Source organism: Molothrus aeneus, chromosome 5, assembly GCF_037042795.1.
Source record: "Molothrus aeneus isolate 106 chromosome 5, BPBGC_Maene_1.0, whole genome shotgun sequence".
NCBI lineage: Eukaryota > Metazoa > Chordata > Aves > Passeriformes > Icteridae > Molothrus > Molothrus aeneus.
This window is the reverse complement of record NC_089650.1, coordinates 63311170-63336673: the sequence shown is the minus strand read 5'-3', so window position 1 is coordinate 63336673 and position 25504 is coordinate 63311170. Positions and strand designations below refer to the sequence as shown.

The 25504-nt window shown below is 42.6% G+C and overlaps 1 protein-coding gene across 1 annotated transcript in view; it reads right to left on the bottom strand.

Moving 5' to 3' along the window:
- The window catches only part of FRMD4A (FERM domain containing 4A), a 367232-nt gene extending 342056 nt beyond the window's left edge, over positions 1-25176 (bottom strand). Inside the window, exons 1-2 of the mRNA XM_066550978.1 lie at positions 25093-25176; positions 24679-24813 (exon numbers count right to left, since the gene is read on the bottom strand). Coding sequence (XP_066407075.1) covers positions 24679-24723 — 45 coding nt within the window. The 5' untranslated portion in view covers positions 24724-24813; positions 25093-25176. The remainder of the gene's footprint in view (positions 1-24678; positions 24814-25092) is intronic.
- Positions 25177-25504: the final 328 nt, after the last annotated feature.

The following is a 25504-nucleotide window of genomic DNA, read 5'->3' as shown; positions in this document are numbered from 1 at the left end:
TCATCTTGATTTATTTGGCTCATGACACTGTTGGGTGATGGGTGCCATGAGTCATCCCCTAACATCCCATCCCTGTTGCTGGAAAAAGTTCCTTTCATGGCACTTTTAAAGAGAGTGGCTCAGCTCAAAAATTCTTGGAGACAAGGGCTGGCCATGGCCACAAAGTGCTTTGAATGGTCTTCAGGAGTACAGGGAGGAAGAGGGAGGAATCCTTCACACCTTCAAAGCTCATCTCCAACAACCCTCAGAAATACAAGGATGTGCAAAATCCCTTGACATTGCAACTCCATGTCATGTAACACCAAACACAGAGAGACATCTTGGTGACAACTGTGGAGACTTCAGAGATTGAATCTTGCTCGGACAGGGATTAACACAGAGCTCAGACACACTCACAGTCCCACAAATTCCAGATGTTTGGTGTCAGCCTGAGCTTCAGTAAAAGTGTCAAAGGTGCCAGTCCAAGGTAGCCAGCTGGGCTCACTGTGGAGCTGGAGAGAATCAGATGTCCCCATTGGGAAGTTTGTCCCATTTTTAGACAAATGTCTAAAACAGTGAATCAGTTTCCCTCCCTCACTCTCCCCCTCCCATAGGCAGAGCCCTCCACCAAACTGAAGTTTTAACTGCAGAGAGCCTGGTGCTGGAAGAGAGGAATCTCACCCCACACAAACTGCTTGCCCAAGGTCACACAAGCAGCTCATTGCAAAGACCCAAAATTCGAGTTTAGCTCAGGCATTTCTTCATCACTGTTCCCCGGCAATGAGATAGGACCCAGAGCTTGCATTTCCCCCTGCACCTGTGCATGCATAGCTAGAGAGACCCACGCAGCCTGTGACAAGCCTTGCAGTACACAGACAAGCCAGAGAAAGATAAGGGCAGGTCACAGAACATATCTATAATTGCTTCGAGGGAAAAGCAAAAAAAGTAAAAAAGGAAAAAAAAGTTGGTTCATCTAAATCTTTCACAGCTGTCAGTACAGCAGCTAGATTTTATTTTAGGTCCATCCTGCCAACAAGTATCATTTTGATTTCTGTGAGCAGAATGAAGATAATTAAGCTTCTAAAAAGCCAGTATTTGGTAAAAATAGCCATGGCTTTACTTAGCAGCATACAGTATTTTAAAAGAAATTCTTCATCTTCCATCTTCCAGCCAAAGGGCACTTTTCCCATTTTTTCTCCCTGAGTTACAGGCTCTTCTCTATTTTGAGATCACTAGAGAAAAGCAAAGGACAGGGAGCTAAGGGTTGTCCAACACCTTCCAAGATGTACTAAGGAAGTAAGAGTTACTGTCTCTCTCCATGCCAGTACCAGAATATACTGCACTGCCCATGTCTCTTGGACAGTTTGACACACTCTAGTTCCACTGAACCACTTCTGATTTACACCAGCACTAAAAAGGGAGGGGGAGAGGGAAGTCAGACATCATAAATCTTTTCCCTGAATGACATTTTGAAGGGATCGTACATCACTTTGAAACTAAGGTCTGGAATCACAATACAGATGACCTGAAGAATGGCTTCTATGCCCCAAAGCCTCTTCTCCTTTCCTCAGATATCATTTGCTATAGTGGAAGACATTAACTCTTCCTGCAAAGCTGGTATCAATGGACTCACAAAGGCATTTAGAAGCCAAAGTGCCATTGACTGCAAGGTTAACACCTCCAGGATATTTACTTAATACAGCCAGCTAATGTCAAAGGGACAATATTTCCATGAGTTATGCAGTGATTTAACAGCCTGTTTTTCTTTGAGCTACAAGGGAATAAAGTTTCTAAATCATTTGTGAAAGCATCAGCCTTTTTAGTTTATTATTTATGCTGCATAAAAGCAGCAAGTTGGCGGTCCATGATCTGGCCCTGCAAAGACACAGCTGTGAGCATGAAGAGTGATGTTCATCGTCACCCACCCTGTGGCTCTGCCAGGGTCCCTGAGAAGGGACAAGACAAAGCTGTGTTTTACTCAGTGCAGGATATCCCCAATTCCCATTGTATTGGAGGCAGAGTAATAAAACAAGTGCAATTCCAGCTTGCCCTAGAACATGCTTTTTCATACTATATCAAGTTTTCTGCCCATTTACCACACACACCTTCCCTGCTGCTCATACTGAGCAGAAAGTGAAGGCAACACCTCAGCTAAGTGGATTCTCCAGATCTCCATTTCCCAGCTTGAGACACTTGTGTGAGTCTCACTGGGCTGCAGTAAAGATGCTGAGCACCCCACTCAGAATCACACTCAGCAGCACTGTTAGACCTCAGGTCTGAATATGCTTTGGGGCAGAATTCAGCCTTCTTTAGGCTGAGGCTTTGGCATCCAGACAGGTCATATGGGTGCTATTATGGAATAACAGAAATATGCAGAACCTCTTTCAACAGAACACAACATAAAGCAGTGCAGTAATAATGTCCCATTTTAATGAGTTAATGGTGGAGAAGGAGCTTCCAGACTGGTAATCCTATCAATGGCAGGATCTCTGTCACCTAGGATTACAATCCACAGCACAGGGCTGAGCATCTAAGCAAATTGTCTGAGATTCCCATCATGGCCTTTGAAGTCTGGTCAACAGAGTTTAGGGTGCAACTCATCCAGTCAAACCTTGGCTGCACTGATGAGTATCTGTATTTGAATCGCTCTATTTCCATTATAAAGGGATCCTAGGCTTACATTTATATTCTATCAGCACTGCAGTATTTAAGACAATTCACAACCAAGTGTTCCAAACAGCTAAAGATTTCTTTAATACTTTGTAAAGAAAAGAATTAGACTTTTCCAGCTAGAGTAGCCCAGTATACTATCAAGGTGAGGAAAATGTGATGTCCTCAACCACAGCAGACCTCAGTAACGTAAGCACAAATGGCTTAAACACCAGGAAAATCCACCAGCTCACAAACACCACACCATGAGCACCAGACAGCACAGCAATATATTCCCACACAAGCACTCAAACTTGTGGGGTTGAAATGAGGCTGGAAGTATCCATTATCCCTGACTCAGACAGGAGGCTGACACACTATACCTGACCAGATGTCATATGCACACTCAGGGGTTTTATCAAGTGATGGTGATAAAGCCACAGATCTGCTGGTGACAACTTTATTGGTCCTTTAAATTGCATTAGCCATTACCCTACTGAAATATAAAAGCTAATAATTTCAGCTCCAACACAACACAGCACAATATGGTAATTCAGGGACTGAAAGCATAACTAATTATAGACTGAATTCTGCAGCAGCTACATTGGCTTGAGACTGTATCTCAAGGTAGGTGTGGGCAGTTACAAAATACTTCCAGAAACCTGAACAAAGACTTTTGCAGAGGATTATAAAACTAAGTCTTTGAAGAGCAGAAGTAGCATGTTAGCTGTGTCCTGTCCTCAAACCATATTACTACCTTGTCACTTAGCAATGGATTAAAGTGCTTTGTCCTGGAATCCTATTAGAGGCTCACACCAACGCAACACAAATTCTGTGTCTTGGAGGTGCAGCTCTGTCCTACTTATAGCATTGGCAGAGGTGGCAGGGAAAAATGGTTTAAAAACTACAATGAAGTTAGATCAGCCAAGCACAATTTTTAAAGCATGTGGCATGCTATATATTTTCCTGCTACATTTTCTTGTTACTAATAGTCTCTGCTTTCAAAGTGAATAAACACACACACATCTGAAAGTGTCAATATTGCCAGGAGAGAGCAGTGAGGGTAACTTGTACACGTTCATGTTGTCATCTTATTGCAGGGGTTCCATACTCTTATCTCCTTATCACAAAGGTTTCACACCTTCTTGGTGTTTCTCATGGGCAGCTCCTCAGAGCACTACCTCTTTCTTCATCACAAAGCAGCCAACTGACTCCAATTCCCTTTTCAACTAGCCAACCCACTTTTTATAGCCCTCTTCTTCTCATTGGTTACAGCTGTGGCCTGTTCCTAATCTTTGATAATTGGCCCAGCTGCAACTCCTTAGGGGTAAGATTACTTTCTACACTATCTTTATTTTCTTATAGTCTATCCCCCTACATGTTCACCAAGGCTGGGTTGTGTCTTTGGATACAAGCTCCATCCATTCTCCCCAGAGACAGGTTAGCATTCAGCTGCCCTGCTCTAGTGGGGGACTAAGCCTTAGAAACATCACTTCGTTCACTGCCTTTTCTCTTAGGTGTAAATTGCTTCCTTTTTCCCCTCATTCCATAATTTCCCACCCCACTCACTCCTACACGGAGTAGAATGAGAAAACACTGGAAAAGTTGTCTTTATTCCCTAAGTCTAACCTGTAGCAGACCCCTCCCTATGTGGTTGCACAGGATACAATCTTGTCCTGAGTTATTACAAGGATTTAGAGATGTGCATCAATATTGGTCTGTCAAAATGGTTCTGGTGTCTTGCCCTGGCCCCAAGAAGGCAGACTTAAGCCTCAGCCCAGACTGCAAGGCAAGGCTGGCACAGAAATGCACCTACAGAACCACCAGTGCCCCGGCAACTGCAAATTAGAGCCAGCTAACTCAAACCTTGTAAGATGCCCTCAAAGATTGTGGGTTTATGGTTAAGAGCAAGTCTGAGGTTCCTCAGTTCCCTTTGACCAGAAAATAAATCTCTGAATCTAGCCCACGTGCCCACACACAAGGATGTAGATCCATTTGAGCTGCCCTTTAGAACTTTACAGCTGCTCCTCCAGAGATGCAGAGGTGCCCTTCTGGTCCTGGGTCACTGTTGGAATTCAGGACATCCCTCTGGCTGAACCCCTGCCAGGAGGCTCAGAGACCCTGGCACAGAGCCCAAGACACCTGTGACTTTGACCATGCACATACAGAGTCAGGGGCACATCCACCTACAAATCCTAATCAGGCCCTTCTTCCAAGGATGCTTCAAGAGGAACAGAAGGCTGAAGTCCTTCATATCTCAGCATGTCAATTCCTCCAAAACACAGTAAACTTTTTCCTCTACTAAAGAAAAACAGCACCTTTCCTATGGCAAAGTGGTGCATCTTGCTGGCTGTCACTAGAACATGCATCTTACTGAGGTTGCCTATGAATTCTAACTCCTTTGAGAGTTTCTGTATAAAAACCCTGCTTAAAATCACCAAAGAAATGTTATTCTGCATTCCTTGTTTGCACTGCTGGCATTATTTCTGATTCATATTTGCCAGGATAGATTAGAAAAAAAAAGCCCCCAAGATTCGTGTCAATCCTGATGGTGTTTTCTATCTGCAGACACTCTGATTACTATTTAATTTTAGCCAGAAAATAGTTTATACAGTACCTTTCTCAGTATCATTGTGTAAAAGTCAAAGCAGACAATCTTTTGTAACTTGGCTGTCTGCCATGACAACTTTCACAATCCAGTTTCCATTTATTAATATTTATTGTTGCAGTTTTTTAGCCTTTTCACAGCAAAATATAGCGTTACAAGGAGATTGAAAGTGTCATAGGAGACAAAGGCAACATTATGAAGTGCAAAACATCTCTAAATTTCCAAGCAGAATTCTGTTTTGTACATAGCACAAAACTGATGTAGTTGCATTTCTCAAGTAATAGCATCAGTACTTAAAGTCCCAAGTGTCATCTTTTTAAATCAGCTGTAGAATATTGTTTGTAGAGGTTCTAAAGAAGACTATCTGGGGATAAACTTTTCCTCTGTTTGTCTGATTAAATAAAATTCAAATAGGCTGGACCTAGCTGAATCATCAAGATCTGCTGATCAGTCTTGTTGAGCTTTTTCTCTACTTTTTAAAATGCACATTTTTATTTCAATGAAATTTCTTCTCTTTCTAATTATTCATTGAGCCATCATCTTTGTATGCAAGTACCCACACACCAGACTGGCCAGGTTCCTTGTAAACCAGAGACATGATGAAGTCTGAGGACACATTTTGGATAGATGACATTTTTATGACCAATAAATAATGGAGTTACCAATCAGACACTCAATTGCCTGAATTATCCATAAAGCCAAACTGCATTGCTGTACTGATGCTGAGCCTGGTACTCCAGGAAGAAATGCTAGAAATGAGACAGTGCTGCAAGTGCAGTTTGTGTTTCTGTAGGACCATACCTCTACAAAAACCTGCCAGGAAGAGATCAGGAACTGAACCTCGACATTGCCAAGGTTGGACCCATCTCTTTTGGATTTAACCCAGATCCCTACATTCCCTTTATGGTGAATGAATGGGAAGTGGATACTTAAAGCCACAATCTGTCCAGTTTCAGTTACTTTCTCCAAAACAGTTCAGCACCCCAGACATAGAAATTTTCCTTTTATGGCTTTCGTTGGAAAGCAGATGACCAGACCAGATTAATTCAGCCCTGTGAGCAACTTCCCTACATAGAGTCAAGTGATGTTCCATTGTCTGAAAAAGCAATTGAAGAGGAAAAAAAATCCCTTTTGTTTTTTTCCCCCTTGTAACAACTTTTGAGGACCTTTTCCTATGTCAGGGGCTTGGCATCTTGTCTTTCATGCTCATAGGGTGTCTGGTTGCAAGGATGGGTAGCAAAGGTAATTCACACCATAAATTTATAGTGGAAAACTTGCTCCAGGAGGTGGAAAATTTGCTCCAGGAATGAGTTTTTAGAGGTGGGCAATGGCTGGGTTGATCTTGTAACATGAATAAATAATAAAAATCTGTGGCAACCATGCAGTAAAATTCAGGACAGGAGTTCATGACTAAATGTGCATGTTTATTGTTTACTCTAAATTATAATTCTGTTTAAAAATTAAAGCCTATCTCATTAGCTGGTAAATCACATTTCATTTCCACCTAATTTATGAGTCCTGAGGTGTTTGGACAGGGCTTAATGTGACCAAAAAATGCAGTATGCAACATCCTTTCATTTGCTTTTGGTGTGGTACATGAAATAGTCTCTTTATTTTAGAAAGCCTTTTCTTCGTGAATCAACATCATTAGCAATCAAAGAAACAGCTATGAGCATTAAATGCAAATGTTTGAACTTCTATAATTTGCATATCATTAATAAGCAGGCTGGCAGTGTATGGTCATAAAGTTGACTTTGAAAGTTCCCACTGCTGTTATAGACTGAGTCATGGTAGCAACAGTGAGAGCCTCAATTCCAACTAATTAATGGTTTTAAGGAGACAGGAGTCCCATCTCCCATGGTGAGTGGCAGCCTGGCGCTCCCTCATTGTGGAATGAACCTCTGCTCACACAAGTCTTCCTTGGTAAGGAGGCAGAGTTTGAATCCAGCCCAGCAAGATCTCCCTTTTTTTTTTGGCTTTATGTTCATCTTTGTGCATGGGTCAGTTACCTTTATTTCTCCTCTTTCTCATTTTTGAATAAATGGTCTGCCAAAACATCTGGGACACTGGAGATGGCAAAGTGGTCCTGCAAAAAGGACATTGAGCCCTTTTACAAAACTATGAATATTCTGAGAAGTGAACGAGACTGCCCAGGGGCATACAGAAAATACATGCCAGTACTTGAAAACAGGTCCTCGAAATTCAAGTCTAGTATCCAGAAGCTTAAAAAACAAGGAGTGAGATTGGGGAGCTGTCATTGAATCATTGGTATATTGCCTTGGGGAAGCTAAACTAAAACACCTCAAAGATTGCAGAGACAGAGGCAAAAAAAATCAAGCATCAGATCAAATAAATCTGGTTACCTTGGCTAGTCAAGTTTCCTATTCTAAACTTCATGATCTGGATGGTTATTTTCATCATCTCAGTGAGCAGCCTGATACAAACTAAACTGACCCCGGGGAAAAATAACTCTGATCTCTTTGATTAAAAATAACCATTAATGCAGCAGTGAAAGGCTTCAGCAGGTGGGAAGGGCTGGTGACCCAGAGAGCACAGAGGAGAAGGCCAAGGCAGAGAAGAGCAGAGCAGCCTCTCCCTGCTCTCCCGGCAGGTGCAGCGGGGACATGGCTGTGGCTCACAGGCAGGCAATAACTCTGCCAGATATTGCAATCTATAGCTCACTGACCCCAAATGATTACTGCACTCCTCTCATGCATTCAGTCATTTTCTCTCCTGATTCAGCAGGATTCAAGTGGGCAAGCTGAAAGAAACTAAATTCTTTAGCCCTACTAGAAAAAACGACCAAAAAGGTGTAATCACAGCCCCCTGCATCCCCTCTGTGTTTTTTTAATGTTGTGTTGGAGAATTTGTTTTAAAACCTCCTTCAGATCTAGCCACAAGTGTATCCATATCACTGGTGCATTGTGAAATGGTCTCATCATTAAGAGAGGAATTTTGAGTCAACAACCAAACAAACCTGCAGATTTGTGCCCCAGCTCAGAAAGGTGCTGAGGGACAGGCTGAGCCCTTGGGGCATTCTGGTGCTCCCACAATTTGCAGAAGCCCTAAAATCTCTGCTGCAGTCAAGAAATTATTATGACATTAAAACAAAGACTTTTCTTCAAAGACAATTAGCCCACAAAATAAGCATGAGTCACAGGAATCTGCACAGGCAAAATATTAAAGCAAAATTGTGTCTTATTCTATGACTACATGTCCTTGTAAGAAGTTCCTCTCCAGACCTCATGTAGACTCCAAAATTTATGACTTGATTTGATTCATTTCAGTCAGTAAATTGTTCTTAATGAATGGGTTTTCTCACTTTTACCCTTCCAGTTCTCCCCCCAGTCCCACTGGGAGGAAGTGAGAGAGTGGCTGTGTGGGGTTGAGTTGTTGGCTGGGGTTAAACCATGGCAGACCTCTAGGCTTGCTGGTCTTCCCATCTGTTCCAGCATGATCTCACAGGTATTGTTCAGCTGGCAGCCTACAACCACCACCATCCTCAAGCCAGCCCCTCAGCTTAGCCCAAGGCCAGGAAGCAACAGTGAACAGATTTTTAATTGTTCAAATATTCACTGCGTGAAGCAAAGTTTTATGTACATATTTCATACAGGCAATTTTCAAGTATGTCACTACTCTTCACTGAATCTGCTCTATCCAGAAGATGTCATCTATGCTGGCCACTAGAAATTATGAAAATAACACTGATCTCTTCCCAGCACAAGGTTGATGGTTTATTTTCAGTTTAATATTATCTCCTGTCTTTACTGCAGGCAGCAGCATTCTCTGTTGTTGAGTCTGCAAACAAGATGAGTTTTAACTCTGTTCAGCTACACAAACACATGCACATGTTCCTCCAGTAGTCAGCAACAAAAGCAAAACAGGATCAACTTCCATAAGCATCAAACTCAGCCTGCCTACCCAAGGTACATAAAAATGTTTGGCACAGTTCAAAAATTTATAGCAACCCTTCTAGTGCGATATGCATCACAGCAAAATCTTGATTTGACTAAGTGTTTGATATCCTTATGCAGCCATTACTGCTAACAGGATTCATAAGTCACATTCCTTTAACATATGCAACTTTAAAGGGGACCATTCATTTCATATTTAAATCTTCCCATAAATTTCCCCAGAGGAAAACCTGCAATGGGGCATCTATCCTTACCAGCCAAGGGAGACAAATGTCCAATTTACAGTGATCTAAAAGATTTGGAATCAAGGATGAAAAGGAAATGATAATGTTTTACTAGGTTTGCAAAGTTCTGTCAGAATAAAGTTCCTGCCTCTAACAAGAGCCCAGGTGCCACAGGTGTGCAAACACAGCAGCAGGGGGGCAATAGAGAAGTACATAATTGTGGGTGAGGGAATAAGGTTTAGATTATCCCAGCTGATTATTGGGATGTAGAAGGGTGAAAGCAGTGGATTCCTGGCAGGAGAAGTAAATTCACCTACCACTGTCAGTGATGCCTCATCCTCTTCCAAAAAAAATTAGGTATACCTTCAAAATATGACATTTCTGGGTTTTTCTGATAGCTGCATAGATAGTGCAATGGGGAATGATAGGACCACCTTCACTGTTGGATTTGAAGCAGCTGAGGTTACTGTCCTTCAGCTGACACCCAGGAGTTAAATTTCATCTGCTGCAAAGCAAAGGAAAATCAATTCACACAGACTGTCAAAGAAGAGCATTGAGAGCAGAAAGGGAGCATCCACACAGCCAGAGACCTCACCTCAGCTGGGATGAAGGTAACACCTAACTGGCCTGATCCCTTGAGTGGCAAAGATCATCCCACAGAATCCCATTCCAATTCCCTGCAAGCTTAATTTTCAGCTACAGTTATCTTGACTACTGTCCTGTGAAGGATTTTCTCCCCCACAACCAGAAGAGATTATTTTTAAGAAAGACAGGAACCAGCTAGGACAAGTGAGCCATCGATTTCTACTTCTCACCAAAGCCCTTCAAACTCCTGAGGGAAAACCCTGATGGGAAACCTTCCCCAAAACTTGGGACCAGAATATTAATGTGTAGAAGTGAAAATAAAATTTGTTTCAGCTGCGGCCTGTGCCTTGAGACATGTTGCATTAGGTTTAGATGAGAATATTGACAAAACCCAACAAAACCCAAAGAGGGATTTAAAGATCTAATAGTACCTCTCTTGTACTCACCAATTTAGATCTCAGTACAGCTTGTACTTGATGCTTACCAGCAGGACACCTTCAGATAATTTGATTCTGGCAATAAGACAGCCCTTTTTCTAATCACTGCAGACTCCCCCAGCAGATGCTGTGCTCGGGGAGCCCTCGCTGTGGTTCCTCGCGGTGTGGTGCCTCTGTGCACGCTGCAGCTCCACAGGACAAAAATTAAGACACTTTATGTGAAGCTTTGAACACTTCTCTGAGGGGAAGCTGCCTTCTTGTTTAGACTGACAGGAGCAGAATTGAGTTGAACTGTAGAAGAAGAGGTTTGGAGGAGAGAAAATTTATTTCTTCCCACAAGGAGGTCCTTCCAGCCCACTGCCTGGCGGAACCAGGCACTATTCCCCCTAGGGTGGCCCACATATTTTTGCAGGTCCAATGGGAATCACAAGCTGCAGTTGGTTAGCACACAAAATAGACTCAGCAGTGCTGTAGAGGGCCAAAAAAACTTTAAAGGCTTCTGATGAATGTGTGCTGTCACTTGCATGTGATGTCTTCAAGGGAATGAGGTGTCCCCAGAGCTGCTGATGGGCAGCTGCTCTTTGGAGATGCTGGTAGGGTGCCATTAACCTGCCAGACATCTCCCCACACACTTCTTTGTGTGAGATTTTGCCCCCAAAGACAGAAATCACCATCATTGGCTCTCCTAAGCCTGTAGGGATGTGAGCTCCCAGAAGGGCCCTATATTGAGGTGTCCCAGAGCACATCCCCCTCTCCTGCCAGGACCCCAAGGAAAGGAAGGATGCAAAAGGCAAATCTTTCTGCTTTTCCCTAAACCTTCACCTGGTTTGGGAAGCACCCAACTGGGTGACAGGAGTCCTGTGCTCTACACCCCTGCTCCAAGGATGAGTTCTCCACTTTTCCTGCCACCTGTCCTATACAAACACAAATGTGCTGCAGGAGCTGCAGCCAGCACCCCCCCTGAATTCCCACTGCCAAATGGGTACTGCAGCTCTCTCCTCCACTGCTAAAGTCTCTTAGTCTTTCATGCTACTGAAAAGAAAGCAGTTCTTTCAAGTATATTCAAGTTCTTTCAAGTATATTCAAGTAATTTTTAGGGATGGCAAACCTGGTAAGTAACCAGTGAAGGTTAATTTTGATCTTTTGATCTTAATAAAAGCTCATATTTTTCTTTGGAATTTCATTTTGAAGCATGTGAATTAAACAGTGATAGAATACTCATTTTGTTGACAGTTTGTGTTAGCAGGACCTGAGCACTTCATCCAGCCAGTGACTAATTTGCAGAACCAATTTCTCTATGGCTGATTTATTTATATGTAGTACAGTGCAATTAAGAAAATAAGCCACACTTCATCCAAGAGGGTAGCAGCAAGACAGTGGTATTGCTGAGCTAGCACAGGGATGTGCTCAACCTACTTTTTACAAGATTTGGGATCCCAGTTTCATGCTGCCTCTGTATCTCTGCAAGTTTCAGCTCTGTTTAATCACAGCCCAGTCCACTCTGCATTACCTTCTTTACTACAATGTCCCCTAATTTCTTGTGTGCTTAACCCAACCCCTACATCTGTGAGTCTGCAACCTCCCCTCCAGGAGTGACCTTCTCAGTAGCTATAAACCAAACCTGAAGATGAATCTTTATGCAATAAAAATAGCCAAAAGCTTGTTACATGAATGAGAGAAAGATACTGGAAATAAAATTTTAAAATAAAATAAATTCCTCAAGAACACAAGAGCAACATTCTGAAATGTCTTGCCTTCACATCTTGTCATCTCTCCATGATGAAGAGCGCAGTTAGACCTCAGCAAGAAGAAACATGGGTAAAATTACCCATACATTGGTGCTGTAGCTGGTTTTCTGTTTGTGTTTCTCCCAGAGCACCCATCAAGGCTGTGGCTAAAGGACTTGTGGGATAAAGAAGTTCCTCTCCCTCCTTCAAATGTTCAACAGCATTAACATAGTCAGATTCTCCCCATTGTCTCTTAGGTTCTCTTTAACTTGGGGGATTCCTGCAGACAGCAACAGAGATGTGAAAGAAAACTTGAACAGAAGTGTGACGGTGTTCACAGGGGTCTGAGGATGAGGGAAGAGATGAGAATCTGACTCCATGTTTCATAAGGCTTGATTTATTATTTTATGATATCTATTATATTATATTAGAACTATACTAAAAGAATAGAAGAAAGGATTTCATCAGAAGGCTAGCTAAGAATAGAAAAAGAAAGAATGAATAACAAAGGCAGCTGTCTCTCTTGGCCAGAGAGTCCAAGCCAGCTGACTGTGATTGGTCATTAATTAGAAACAACCACATGAGCCCAATCCCAGATGCACCTGTTGCATTCCACAGCAGCAGATAACCATTGTTTACATTTTATTCCTAAGGCCTCTCAGCTTCTCAGGAGGAAAAATCCTAAGGAAAGGATTTTTCATAAAATGTGTCTGTGGCACAGAACCAGACTGATCTGCAGTGCATTGCACCTCATTTGCTTCGTTTTGACTCCACCTGCCCTCCCCAAACCATCCTCTGCCTCCCCTGTGCTTTCCCCCTGCTGCACCCTCAGCCCCTCGTTGGGTCCTTTGCTCAGGCTGCCCCAGGAGTGACTGTAACCATCAGCATGATGTCCTTTACCTGCACAGCTACCACTGGAGACACTGAAATATGAGAGCAAATGTTCAGCCTTGGGAAAACACAAGCGATCCTTTTGGGTTACACTGAGCAATCAGCCAACAGCCAATGCCTCACAAAAAGGGAACAGGTTGCACCAAAATGGGCCTTGGTTTCTTTGGGTGCCCAGAGAGCTGATTCTTCCTGGGAGACAGGCACAGGCTTAAGAAAAGATCACTCAAAATGTCACTGGCAGCAAAGCCAGATTCAGGTTCTATATCACCAATTTTAGTTTCTTTTGGAGCTGAATGCAAAGCCCTGGGCAATCATTGCCACTTCATAGTGAGTTTAACTAATGTGCTTAAAAGGCTCTGTTGTCAAAAAGAAGGGCAGCAATATAAAATAGAGCCACTAACCTCCAGCCACTGAGGTGACTGGTCACATTTTGCTTTTATTTCAGTGTGAACAGATTCAGGTCTAGAGTATCCTCAGGAGAACCTTAGAAACCAGCCATAGGGTAAAATTAACACCTGCTGATTGATCAAGATTTTAGTGATTGAATTTTGAACTGGAAAAACAGTGCCTATAAAAGAAAAAAAAAAAAAAAGAAAGAAAAAGCAGCATATCTCTGTTTTCCTGTCTGCTCAGAATTCACTGCTGTGGTTTCTATCTCTGTTTTTTATTAAGTAGTCTTTGCCCTAGAGAAAATAGTTCTTTTGATGTTACAGTTGACCTTTTGGTTTTACTCTACATAAAATTTTTCCCCTGAAGAAGGAGGGAGAAATAAAACAACTCTCCCTACTTTTTTTTTTTATTTCTAGCTACAACTTGCATTGGAATCAGTGTACAAAGGTAACCAGATTTTGCATCAGCATTTTACATTTTCCCAACAAGCTCTCCTATATTAAAACATGATCCTATGGGAATAATTCACTCCTTTTGAAAACTTGTTTTTTACTTACTCACTAGATTTCTGTAAGATTTTAGCGTAGCTATCTGCAAATTATCTTTTAATGAATCCATCTCATGAGTATTGAGGATGGTAGTGATATTTCTGTCAGGAACACGTGAGGAGGAAAATTCTCACATGGGTATTCAGGATCATACTGTATAAACAATTACTGCATTCAATGTCTGCAGAAAATCAAGAGGCAAATCAGCAGTGAATATCAATTATACATCTGCTGCATCACAGAGGCAGATGGCACTTTAATTGTACATCCGAAACATTATGGACAATTTTCCCCAACCCAACCTCATTGAAATAGTGGCTTTAGCACCTAAAAATATCAAGACAGGGTATGTGTGCAATGACTCATCTAAGAACTCATTTCATTTTGAAGATAAATATTCCAGCAGTAAACCACTAACAATCTTCAAGATGCATAGCTCCTATGCAGCAAATGTGCTGTCTTGATCTAGGTACAAACTTTTATTGATGAAAAGCAATGGGGCGACTGAACAGCTCACACCACTCAGCTCAGAGTGTGAAATTGTCAAGGAGTTTGAAGATCAATGAGACAAATTCTTTTTGATTGCATCTGTAGAAATTGGAAATGTCATGGAGATAAGTAGAATAATATGGATTTACACTCTATTCCCAGCATGATCCTAAGAGAAGAAAGCTCAAATCCTTCTCCCTCAGACACGAATGGTTTTGTGCAATGAGGGAAGTTTTATGGAACTTAAACAGATTCAACTACAGCTACTGACCATGGAAAATCAATTGACACCAGCCTGCATACGAAAGAATGACACTGACTACCCAGAGACTGTTGCGCTAATGACCAAATACCAAATGTGTTGTGAATGCTTACTTAATTAAAGATTATTAAAAATTAAAACTGAATCTCATAAGAGATTACTATATTATTCAATTTGCAGATGCTTTGGCAATTAAGCCTCCCCTGCTTTATTATAGTCAGATTTCAAATAGAACTTGTTCCTTACTCCCATCATGTACAAAACTTCTGGGTTTTTCAATTTGTCTACGTGGTCATACAGTCTTAAAATATTCAGTAACTCTGCAATCAGTTTACATTTCATCATGCAAGTGGATAGCACTCATTTCCTCCTCTCTCCCCCAATATATTCATGGTTAACCACAGCAGACACATTGTATTTGCAATGTGAGCACATATGCATTTTCTTGGAAGAAGTTTTAGAAGTTAATCTTAAAACCTGTATTTGGAAGGGGTAATCCCTAAACAGGGACGAACCAAACAGGAACATTCAAAACAGGATCCCTGTCCAAGAAACCAGGCACCTCTGGGCTTTGCAGCTAAGGTTTAATTTCTACAGGTGCATCAAAGCTTTTACAGGAACTTCACATGGATGATTTTTTATTTAGATCTTCAGATTTAAGTAGTACATCCAAAAATCAGAAACTCCCTAAACTGACCTAAGCCCTGCCTGACCAAAGAAGTCTAGTAGCACAGCTTTGATGGAAGAATAGCTAAAACATTCCCACAATACAAAAACATTTGTGTTGGAACCAATGTAAGCAGCATGGTTAGTTTATTATTTCTTCCAAGACAGTGATGATATTAGATCCAGAGGAAGAGAGTTGAAGAGAGGCATTCCATCAGCAGGGGACTCTGAACAAGTAAACCTTTGCTTATATAAAGGATGGTGACAAAAGAAGTTTCTGTATTGATCAAGAGGGCAAAATTGGTCTCTTCATATAATTAACTCCAAATCAAAATTTCAAAGTGGGGAAGTAAAAAGCGAAACACTGCTAGGAGCATCAGCAGATTACAACCCCCCCCATCCTTTTTCTTGTGCCATCACTGTATCTTCTGCAGTCTGTAATTTTGTCTATTTAGAGCTGAAGTGCTTCCTCACAATGTCATTTGAGCCAGCAGCCTCATAATATTGATTCAAGGACTTCGGTTCCAGCAAAATACTCACTCCATTTTAAACACATGATTAGAGAAAAAGGCATTCAACATAAAAATGTTTAACTGCTTTTGAGGTAGTAAATAATTGCTATTGTTACTAATATCTTGTTAAACCAAAGTACTAAAAAATGCTTCTCATTATTTTTTTGTTCTGTTAGCACTTTGTCTTGAGCAACAGCAACAACAGAAAGGAATTGTCAACTACACCAGGGGAGGAAATAAATTAACCCTCACAACTGTGGTTTTTTAACTTCAGTTTTCAGTGACAATATCATTCTGCTGCTTTGAGGACTCTGACCTACAGAACAGCTTGAGGGATGGCACAAACACAAATTTCCTTATAGCCCCTACTTTATCTGGGATTTGGAAACCCTTCCAGAGATGATAAGATAAGAAAAAGAAAGAAAAGACAAAGAAAGGCTGTTTCACATGAGAAGACTTTTGGTCCATCACCAAAACCTTGTAAACCCAATCCAAAGCAGAGATTTCAGGACACAAACACCCGTGGTTCCACATGGTGCAACAACTGCCCCATTTGCCCCACAGCCAGCCACCCAGAATCTGTGCCTTGCTGCTGAAGAAGCTAACACAAGAGATTGGTTTTCCATCCCCCTGGGACTGACAGCACAAACCCATGTGAATCTTTTGGGAAGGTCAACATTTTAAGACACATAAAGCTAAAGGAGCAACCTCACAAACACTCCAATTAGACGATTTCTGTTTTTACAAAAGTGGACAAACTCCAATCCCCTGAAAATGAATGTAAATGCAGACTAATTGGGAACAGCCTTTGCACCCAGATCTCTGAAATGAGACCAGAACAGGGAAAATGGGTTCTTGAAAAGCTCATGCCAAGTCTTTTCTATTACAATAGCTTCTATAGCAGCAGTAATAATGACCTTCACTAGACATTTCCTCGAGTACTAACGACCTGGGGTTAATGGCCCGAGGCATCGTTTTATGCAGTCAACTATTGCAGCCAGCAATTAATTACCAGGAAATACAATGTGCTCTGGCCACTATGGCTCAATTAGCCTCATATTATTGAAAAATGAAAAACTTGTCAATCTTATTTACTGTGAAGGTGTCCTGGATCTTATTTTTGTATATTAGACTAAAAAACCCCTTGAACCTATATTAAGCCAAACATATGCTCTACAACACTCCTCCATTAACTTCGCTCAAATTACGCGGAGCCAAAGACGAGTGTCTCGCAATACCAGGATTATCACAGCCTGCCCACAGACAGAAAAATGCTGTGGAGCAAGGATCTGCCTGAATTCTGCTTCTGCACTGGAAAAGCCTCCCTAAAAATAATTTTTGTCTCTCTGGTGGTTGTAAGTGGATTGAGAGGAGGGAGAACAGTGGGGGGCACACTGCAGAGAACATCCCTTCACTGCCAAGAGTGTGTGCTGGAGTAAGGACAGGAAGAGGAAGGGCTATCCTGCTTTCAAGCAAGTTCTGTGGTGCCCCAATATCCCTCCTACAGATTTACAAAGATATTGGGGTAGGTTATTTTTGCACCCAGGTTTGTGCTCTCCCAGTTTATGTTCATTCATTACATTTTATTGTTTCAGCAAGGCTTTTGCAAAATGCCCTGAAAACCAAGCACTGTGGGCTCAAGTGCCATTGGTACTGGTCAGTTTTTGTATTTCAGCACTATCACTAAGTTTTTGGGGACCTGAAAAGCTAAGGTTGGGCACTAGAGCTAGCTCTAAGAGTTGTTGGCTTTAATTTGGGAATTACCAGCTTCAGTCCCATGAAGGATGCAAAAAGCTGATTATATTGTGCCTGTAGATCTATTCCTCTTAATATGTTTCTGGCATTCACTGTGGCTTTTGTTTCCATGAAATACAGACACTCTCTGGGTGTCTTTGTGCCAGGAGGCACCTGAAGGAACACTGGTATCTCAATGATTTCCATCAAGACTTGGTCTCAGGCACTGCTGCTGGACAAGTGCAAGCTAACAGGGCTCTGAGCAGGACTCCTTCATATGATAAGACCCTTCAAAAAAGCAAGCAGGAGCCTTGATCACATGCTTTGAGAGCTGCAGTTTCAGCCCAGCACAAGAACTCATTTAAACAAGAAAATTCATATCTCTTGAAATGGATGATGGGTTCAGCTTAGTTTGATCCTCAGTGCCATTAAAACCTCTTTGTGAAATGGCTGATTTCAAATGCACTTCTGCAAGTTTCTGTGCTTGCTGATAGCTAAAAGCAGAAAGAATCAAGACACATGGGGGCAAAATGTATGTGTCTGTCTGGAGGAGCACAGGGAGGTGTTTACCCAAGGTTTGCCAGAGATGGCAATGGTGGAAACACACATTCCCTGGCAGCCTTTGTGGTGGATTCAGAGAACTGGGAACAGTGTTCTGGCTGGTGAAAGCCCAAACCTCTATCCAGTCTCTCTGACTGACCCCTCCAAACCAGATTTTGGCTCACCAAACTGTGGTGGCTTTTGTTTTCAGCAAGACACACGACACAAGACAGCCGTCACTGGGGTTGGCAGGACCGGCCACCTGAACACAGCAGCTTTAGGTGTCACATCACAAAATCTGCATTTCCATGGGATGTACTGAGGAAGGATCCACATGGGACTTCTGTACATCTCTGAGCCCTGATGTGCTAACCACAATAGCCTGTCAGCAGGCTGCACCATTGCCGTGCTGAGAAATTATGAGTACAGTAATTACAGAAGTATGACATTGGTAACCAGAAGGCGAAGAATGGGAAAAATTGCAATTGTCCAAAGTCACAAGTCCTTCTCATGTATTAATAGCTATTCATAACCTTGCATCTTTATTAGGGCAATTATAGGATTTTTAACATTTTATTTTAGTTTAGGGATATCAGTCAAGTTTTCCAATGCATTTTATTTATGAAAATCCAAAGTGGTATGATTCTTTTATATATTGTCAAAAGGAGTTGACTTATTTAGAGATCTTTTCAACTCATTGTTATGTTACTTTTATTCTAATTGTAGAAATGCTCCAATTAATCATAATGATCATTTACTCAAGTGCCCACTAATTCTCTTCTACAAATAGCAATGCTCTATAGCATTGGAAAAAAAATGAAATCAATGGCCACATCTCTGATGAGATAATTTTATCAGTCATTCAGAATTCAGCTAGAACACAAAGAAAAAGCCATATACATAAGGAAAAAAAAAAAGATAAACCAGTAATCCCTCTTACTCTTTTTTTAAGGCATAGTTATAAATATTAGAGTTCAGATGAGCAAACATTATGGTCGGCTTCTTCAATGGTGTGCTCGAGCAGAGGGACAGGGAAAAGAAAATTGGTGGCATGCACTAGAGCAGAATGGAAGGATAACAATTTTACAACCGTGCAGCTCAGATGGCTAAAAGATGACATCCACCACGGGGAAGCCAAGAGTAATCCCAGGGAGTGTTTAATCTCATTTAGCTGAATTAAATCACTGTGTTTGAAGACTTACTGCAAGTTTACAAAGGCAAATAGTAAAGTTCAGAAATAATTCAGTGCTACAGGGGAAATTATCAACAAGAAATGGCTAAATTCCCAGTCCACGGTAGCAAAGAGCCACACAGCACCAAGCAGGAATTTGCTTCTCTCATCCCATCCTCTAAAAGAGCAACCAGCACAGCTCAGCTACTGCTGCTCGTGGAGCCCATTAGCAAATTACAAATTACAAATTGCCTGGCTGGAGCAAGGACAGAGCCAGGGAGGAAGGGAGATTCCTGCCAGCATGGATCGTCCCCAGGGACCTCCGGGTGCCGTGGCACATTATCATCTCCTGCCCGGACCTTCTGGCAAGGCTGCGGGTGGAGCCCACACACCTGCACGGTGGAAATATCTGTGAAAGCAGCATGGGGAGGGCTGCATAATCACCTCCCCTCGCTGTGCAAGTGTCCCCACAGACCTCATTTTGGGCATGAAGCTGAAGAGGGCCAGATGTCAGCGGCGCAGCGGGATCCTGGGGGAAGGCGCTATCCATTCCGAGCAGTGCTGCTCACTCCCAGAGCAGTGTGTGCCAGTCACACACTGTGACATGTCACCCTGTCACCCTGCCTCAGCATCAGCTGGAGCTGCATTAACCTCCTCACCACGCCACAGAAAGCAATGAGTGGGTTTTGTTTTGGTGGAATGAGCGTGCCAAGCATTGGGCAGTGCGGTCTGGAGAGGAGGTTGCAGCGAGGAGGTTTGAATGTCGAGGGCTTTTGCACGCTGTCAACACAGAAATAATTTAATCCTGAGATGAGAGAGGCAGAAAATGACCTCATCCTTCCACTGTAACCTTGCTGCTCCCAAAGGTTTTAATATGATCCTCCAAGCTGAGCTGTGCTGCTGCAATCTGTCTGGAGGTTTGAGGGGGACAGAGCACAGCTTTATTGGAGGGGGGGGGGGCAATCCTAGGTCTAAATGGGGCTTGGAAGCTCTCTATTATTTTAGTTACCAAATTTTTCTTCTCAAGGGCAGACTTCAGACATAAAACATAGCAGTTAAACATATGAAATAATTTATGGAATATCTGGAATGTTGTCAAGTCCAACTGAGCAGGGCATGGCCCTCACAGGGTTTAGTAAGGATACAGTTAAATCTTGGAGCGTCCTTTAAGAGCAATTCTGAAGAGTTCATTGCTACACTCCAGAAAAATTATCAGATCAAGGAGATTCACATTGTTTTGAGGACTCCAGTGTAGCTTTCCTTGAGGGATAGAAGGATGATTAAAGAGAGCCCTCTTAAAAAGAAGGGTTGGAATCACATCAGAAATCTGGGATTTTCAGTGGACAATGACTCAGATGCCAATTATTTCTGATGCATTTAGCAGTTTTCACAGAGCAGTTTTTTCCTGGGGCAGGTGTCTGCCTTCCAGCAGAACAAGGAAACACCAAGGTCAGCACCCTCGATACTGCACTGGCCACCCAATTTCTCCCTCTTCACCCTGGGCATTGTGAACACCACAGACTGAGTTAATGCTCCAAATTCCCTGCTGGCCTTTTTCTCCTTGAACTGTAGAGAAAAGCAAGGCCCATGTAATGAAGGTCACTTAGGAAATCTCACATGCGCCTCTATTCCAGCCTCAGTTTGGATGCAACTCAGACCCAAAGTAATGAAATTCACCACATGAAAGCATCACACAGACTCCTGAAAATAATGATGCTCCTACAAACACAAGCAGTTACCATTAATTTACAAGTGTATTAATTTTCTCAAGTTATATTATGTCTTCAAGGAGAGTATTTGTATATACAGATGAGAAAGAGTAAAGCTGGATTATAAATAGGGAAAAAACTTCATCTTGATGGAGAGGGTGAGAGCAGCTAGATGAAGATAGAAGCTGGAGCTTTACTGCAAACAGAGAACCACGCTTCTCTTCCCTACCATTTTAGGATTAGATTAATTGGTAAACATTGAGCTACAGATGTTGCTCATTGGAACCTCTGTTGTCACTTAACACAGATTAATTAGTGTTAGTGTCATGACCTAGAGCAGTTTGGAAGTCAAGTCCCTGAGATGTATTTTCAGGAGATGCAGTAATGCTGTCTCAGGAGACACCAGGTATCGTAACTTATTGTGCTGCTAAAATATGTGCAGTCAACATGCCTGCAGCTTTAAAATTTTACAATATACTAATAAGACAGACATAAAAACTTATTGGTATCACTCCCATCAGTATTAATGATCCTAACACAGCAGGTGTTATCAGTCCTAACAAGACATGGAATTTGCTATTTCATGCTTAGATGCTCCCCTTTCTTGACTCACAGAAGCTGAGGAAGCTCTGTGTTAATGATTTGATAATGCTACAGGCAGAGTCACTTTGGGCACAGTTCTGCCCAACTTCCTTCATGGTGTACCAGGCAACATCCCTCATCTCCTGTGATTTCTCGAGCAAGGCAGAGGCAGAAGTCCTGCAGAGCAGGCACATTCCAGAGGCATTTGTAGGCATTTACCAGAGTGGACAAGTTGCAGTTATATTTGCAGACTGCAGTTTTTGTATGAAAACAATACCTTTATTTTAAGAAAATATATGTTTAAGAATGAAAATCTCCATTATTAAGCCTTTTCCCTGGTCTGGGAGGGAAAAAAAAAAAAATCACTACAAACAAGGGGAAAAAAACACACCAGAGTATTGAACTGGCTAGAGAGCAATATAATTTTTTTTAAAAATCAATTCAGATTAATTAATTCTATAGCCAATATTTTTTTCCACTAAAGAGAAGTGTGATCTGTCCACCTAAGACTGCAAGTGTAATGAGATAATGGATGCACAAGAAATGTCCAACTGGGAGCTGCTGTGGGCCGTTCCAACACCATGTCCTGGGCAGCATTTACTGAACACAGGTAAGTCATGAGCTCTCAGCACAGCTGGCACCCTGAAGTGCCACCTGGTCCCCTGAGCAGCTCTCTGCTGGGGCACACTGGTGCTAGATATCCATGTCCTGTGAATGGTCCTTCTGTAGGAAAGAAGCCCCAGAGCCCAGAGATGTCCATCTTTCTTCATCGACCAGAAACAATTTTGGGATGAGAAAATGCCTGATTTGGATCACTCAGTGCATCAAATGCCAGGAAAGGCAATTAATGGCTCTACACCTTGGTTTTTTATTTGAAGCACAAAGTGCTCTGAGGTACCCCATGGAGAAGGAGATATTTTCAGACTATGATGCAGCACTGGCAAATGCTGCTGCTGATTATGTCTCATGAAAAGTGGATGGTTGGATGCACATTCTGCATCCTATTGCAGGGGAAATGCAGTACTGAAATGCTTCTCACTGCTAAAAGAATACTCTCTCACTGGAGAATTCTCTCTGAAGTATTAAAATCTACTTCTGTGGACTTCCCAAAGTCATCTAATCTTTGAATCTCTGGAGGGTGGCAGTTTTAGAAGAGATGCCATTATAGCTGCTAATTGTGGGATGAATTATGCAAGAATTTATTATTGATTCAAGGGTAGCCTGCTCAGGCATGCAATCAAAGCCAAGGCAGAGCAGAGGGGAAAGGATGAGGTTTCTATAATTAAGTAACTAAGCTGATTCATAACCCAAGAAAAACCCAAGGCAAAAGAAGTAGTTTGCAAAGTGGAGCATTTTCCATAACAAATCACCTTTTCCACACCCCTAACCAACCTCTAGTACCAGAGCAGAGCCCACTGTGGCATGAATCCATTCTCAGCCCAGAAATAGATCTCCACCCCCCAGCCATCCACAGGTCCAAGCAGGAACCCCTCTGGCTGTGGACCCCCCACCCAACCCAGCCCATCCACGTGGGTCTGTACCCAAGGTGAAGAGACACAAGGAGTCCTGGTTACAGGCCAGAGCTGTAGAAATGCCCTAAAAATAACAACGGGCCAGGGCCGTGTACCACAGAAAGCCACATTTTAGAAGGGAAAATTTGCTGACAGCTTGGCACTGCACTGAAGTTTGACAAGGTCTGTTCAAGGAGTACAGAGATTGAGGAAAGAGAGGTTTAACTCCAGAATTCAAAGGGTACTGAAACTAAAAGCATATAGAGCCCAGTGAGACAGGGGTTATGGACACTCATCAATTCATTTTTGAAAGAGAAATTAGAAAGAGGTCGTTTAAAAAGCCAGGAAGGCCGGAGGTAAGCAAGAGGAGATAAAATGAGCTTGCACAGCAAGTCAGTCACTGACAAATATAAAACAAACCATGCAGAGGTTTAATAGCATGTTTAGCATTTCGAGTAATGGACATAAAATTTGCTTTTCTCAACTTGACCTTTGTTAACAACCTTAGGCACTGCAGGGCTCTTATCCTGCAGCATTCCCTTTACTAAACTCATCATGCCTCTGAGTGCTAGAGACCATTTCCTAATGCAATCAGAAGAGAGATCAGTAGTAATGACAATAATTATATAAATATGTATATAATGCCTATGTATCTATGCATTCTTACGCACATGTGCACACACACATGCTACTTACAACAACTCTCCAGCAGAAATGTTACAGTGACATTTAGATAGAAAAACATCCAGCAGAGATCTTACATTAAAATCATCTCTGATGCTGCTGCACAGAAAATGGCAACAGAAGTACCAGAGAGGGGAAAAAAAAAATAAAATCAGTAAAGCTAAGCAACTCTCTAATACCCCACCAAAAGGGCTTATTTTAATTGCAGCAGGACACTGGCACGTTTCTAGAGTCAGCCACGTGTTCTAAATAATCTTCTTTATAATATTATAAATATGCAGAACTTTCAGAAGTAGGTCAGTGGCTCAACATGTTGTAGCAAATAGCTCAGATAAACACCAGTCATTACCCTGTGCTCTGCAGTCAGTAGGAGATCTGACACACTCTGCAGAAGGGGAATGGCGATTCACTGCATTAGAGGAGCATTCCCCAGGTGATACCACAGCTCAGTCTGGTCACGGCTGACAACATGCCTCCCAACCAACAGAGAAATCAAGCTCTCCCTCTCATCATTTAAGTTGTCTCACAGTTAAGCAAGGGCAAAAGCAGGAGGACGTGAGAATTCAAGACACAGATTTAATGAGCAAAATGAAATCTGCTGCTCAGGATAAACCCCGAACACAAGTGCCGGAAAGGTGACTTCAAAATCCTGCCTTGAGCATTGGTCCAGATGTGCTAAAACCCATTGTGGGAAGAATGTCTCCATGCAAGCCCCAGATGAGCCTTTTGCAAAGTTCCCTGGGACCTGTAAAAGCCAAGCACCGGCTCACAAAAAATCCTCCCGTGGATTTGGAGCCCTGAACCCGTGTGGTGCAGCTCCCCTTGCCCACCCCCCCTTTTCCAAATGGATTTCAGCAAGCACTTACCATCAGCAAGCTCAGAGCAGATTCGGGAGCACGCTGCACAGCCATCTCCTCTCTTCCTACATACAAATCCTCCCCACGACTTGGTCAGCCCTCGGCCCTCCGTCACAGCAGAGCATCCACAGAGCCCACAGCTCACTGCAGGGAGAGAAACCCCAAATCAGGGTCGGAGAGCATTTGCAAGAGGAGGAGAGGAGGGATGAGGGGGTGGGGAGGAGAGGAGGGAAAGAAATAACCTTCACAGCCAGGGAAAGAAGCTTAAGCTAGGCCAAATTTTACACTAGAGAGAAGAGAATAAATGAAACACAGAGCCGGCTGGAGAAACAAGATATCAGGAACTGCAGGATATTTAAAGCTCAGGCGCACGCCACCACAGAAATCAGCAGCAGCAGCACAGGACATGTATCAAACACCTACATGACAGGTTAGGTCCAAGCCATCCTCCCCCTGCCCCAGCTCGCAGACTGCAATTAATTGTTCTTAATTGGTCCTTACTCCACCTAAATAAATCCTGGCTAGCACAGAAGTGCCGTGCCCCTGACTCTGCATCTTCCTGCCTGCCCTGGTGATGCTAGCGCAGAAAGCACGTCAGACACCGCCACGTACCGCTCCCAACAGGGTCAACGCTCTCCTCTCTTCTCGCCTGCTCGGGAGAGCAGACGCCTGCACAGCACAGACATGAGCAATGAGAGCAGCCAGAGCCACCCGGTGCTCACTTGAGAGTAACAATTACCTTTATCCTATTCGAGCCAGAGCTGGGTTACACACTGACCCTTTTCACCTTATCCCCCCCACCACCACCCTCAAAGAAAGTCTCTTCCTCCTCCTC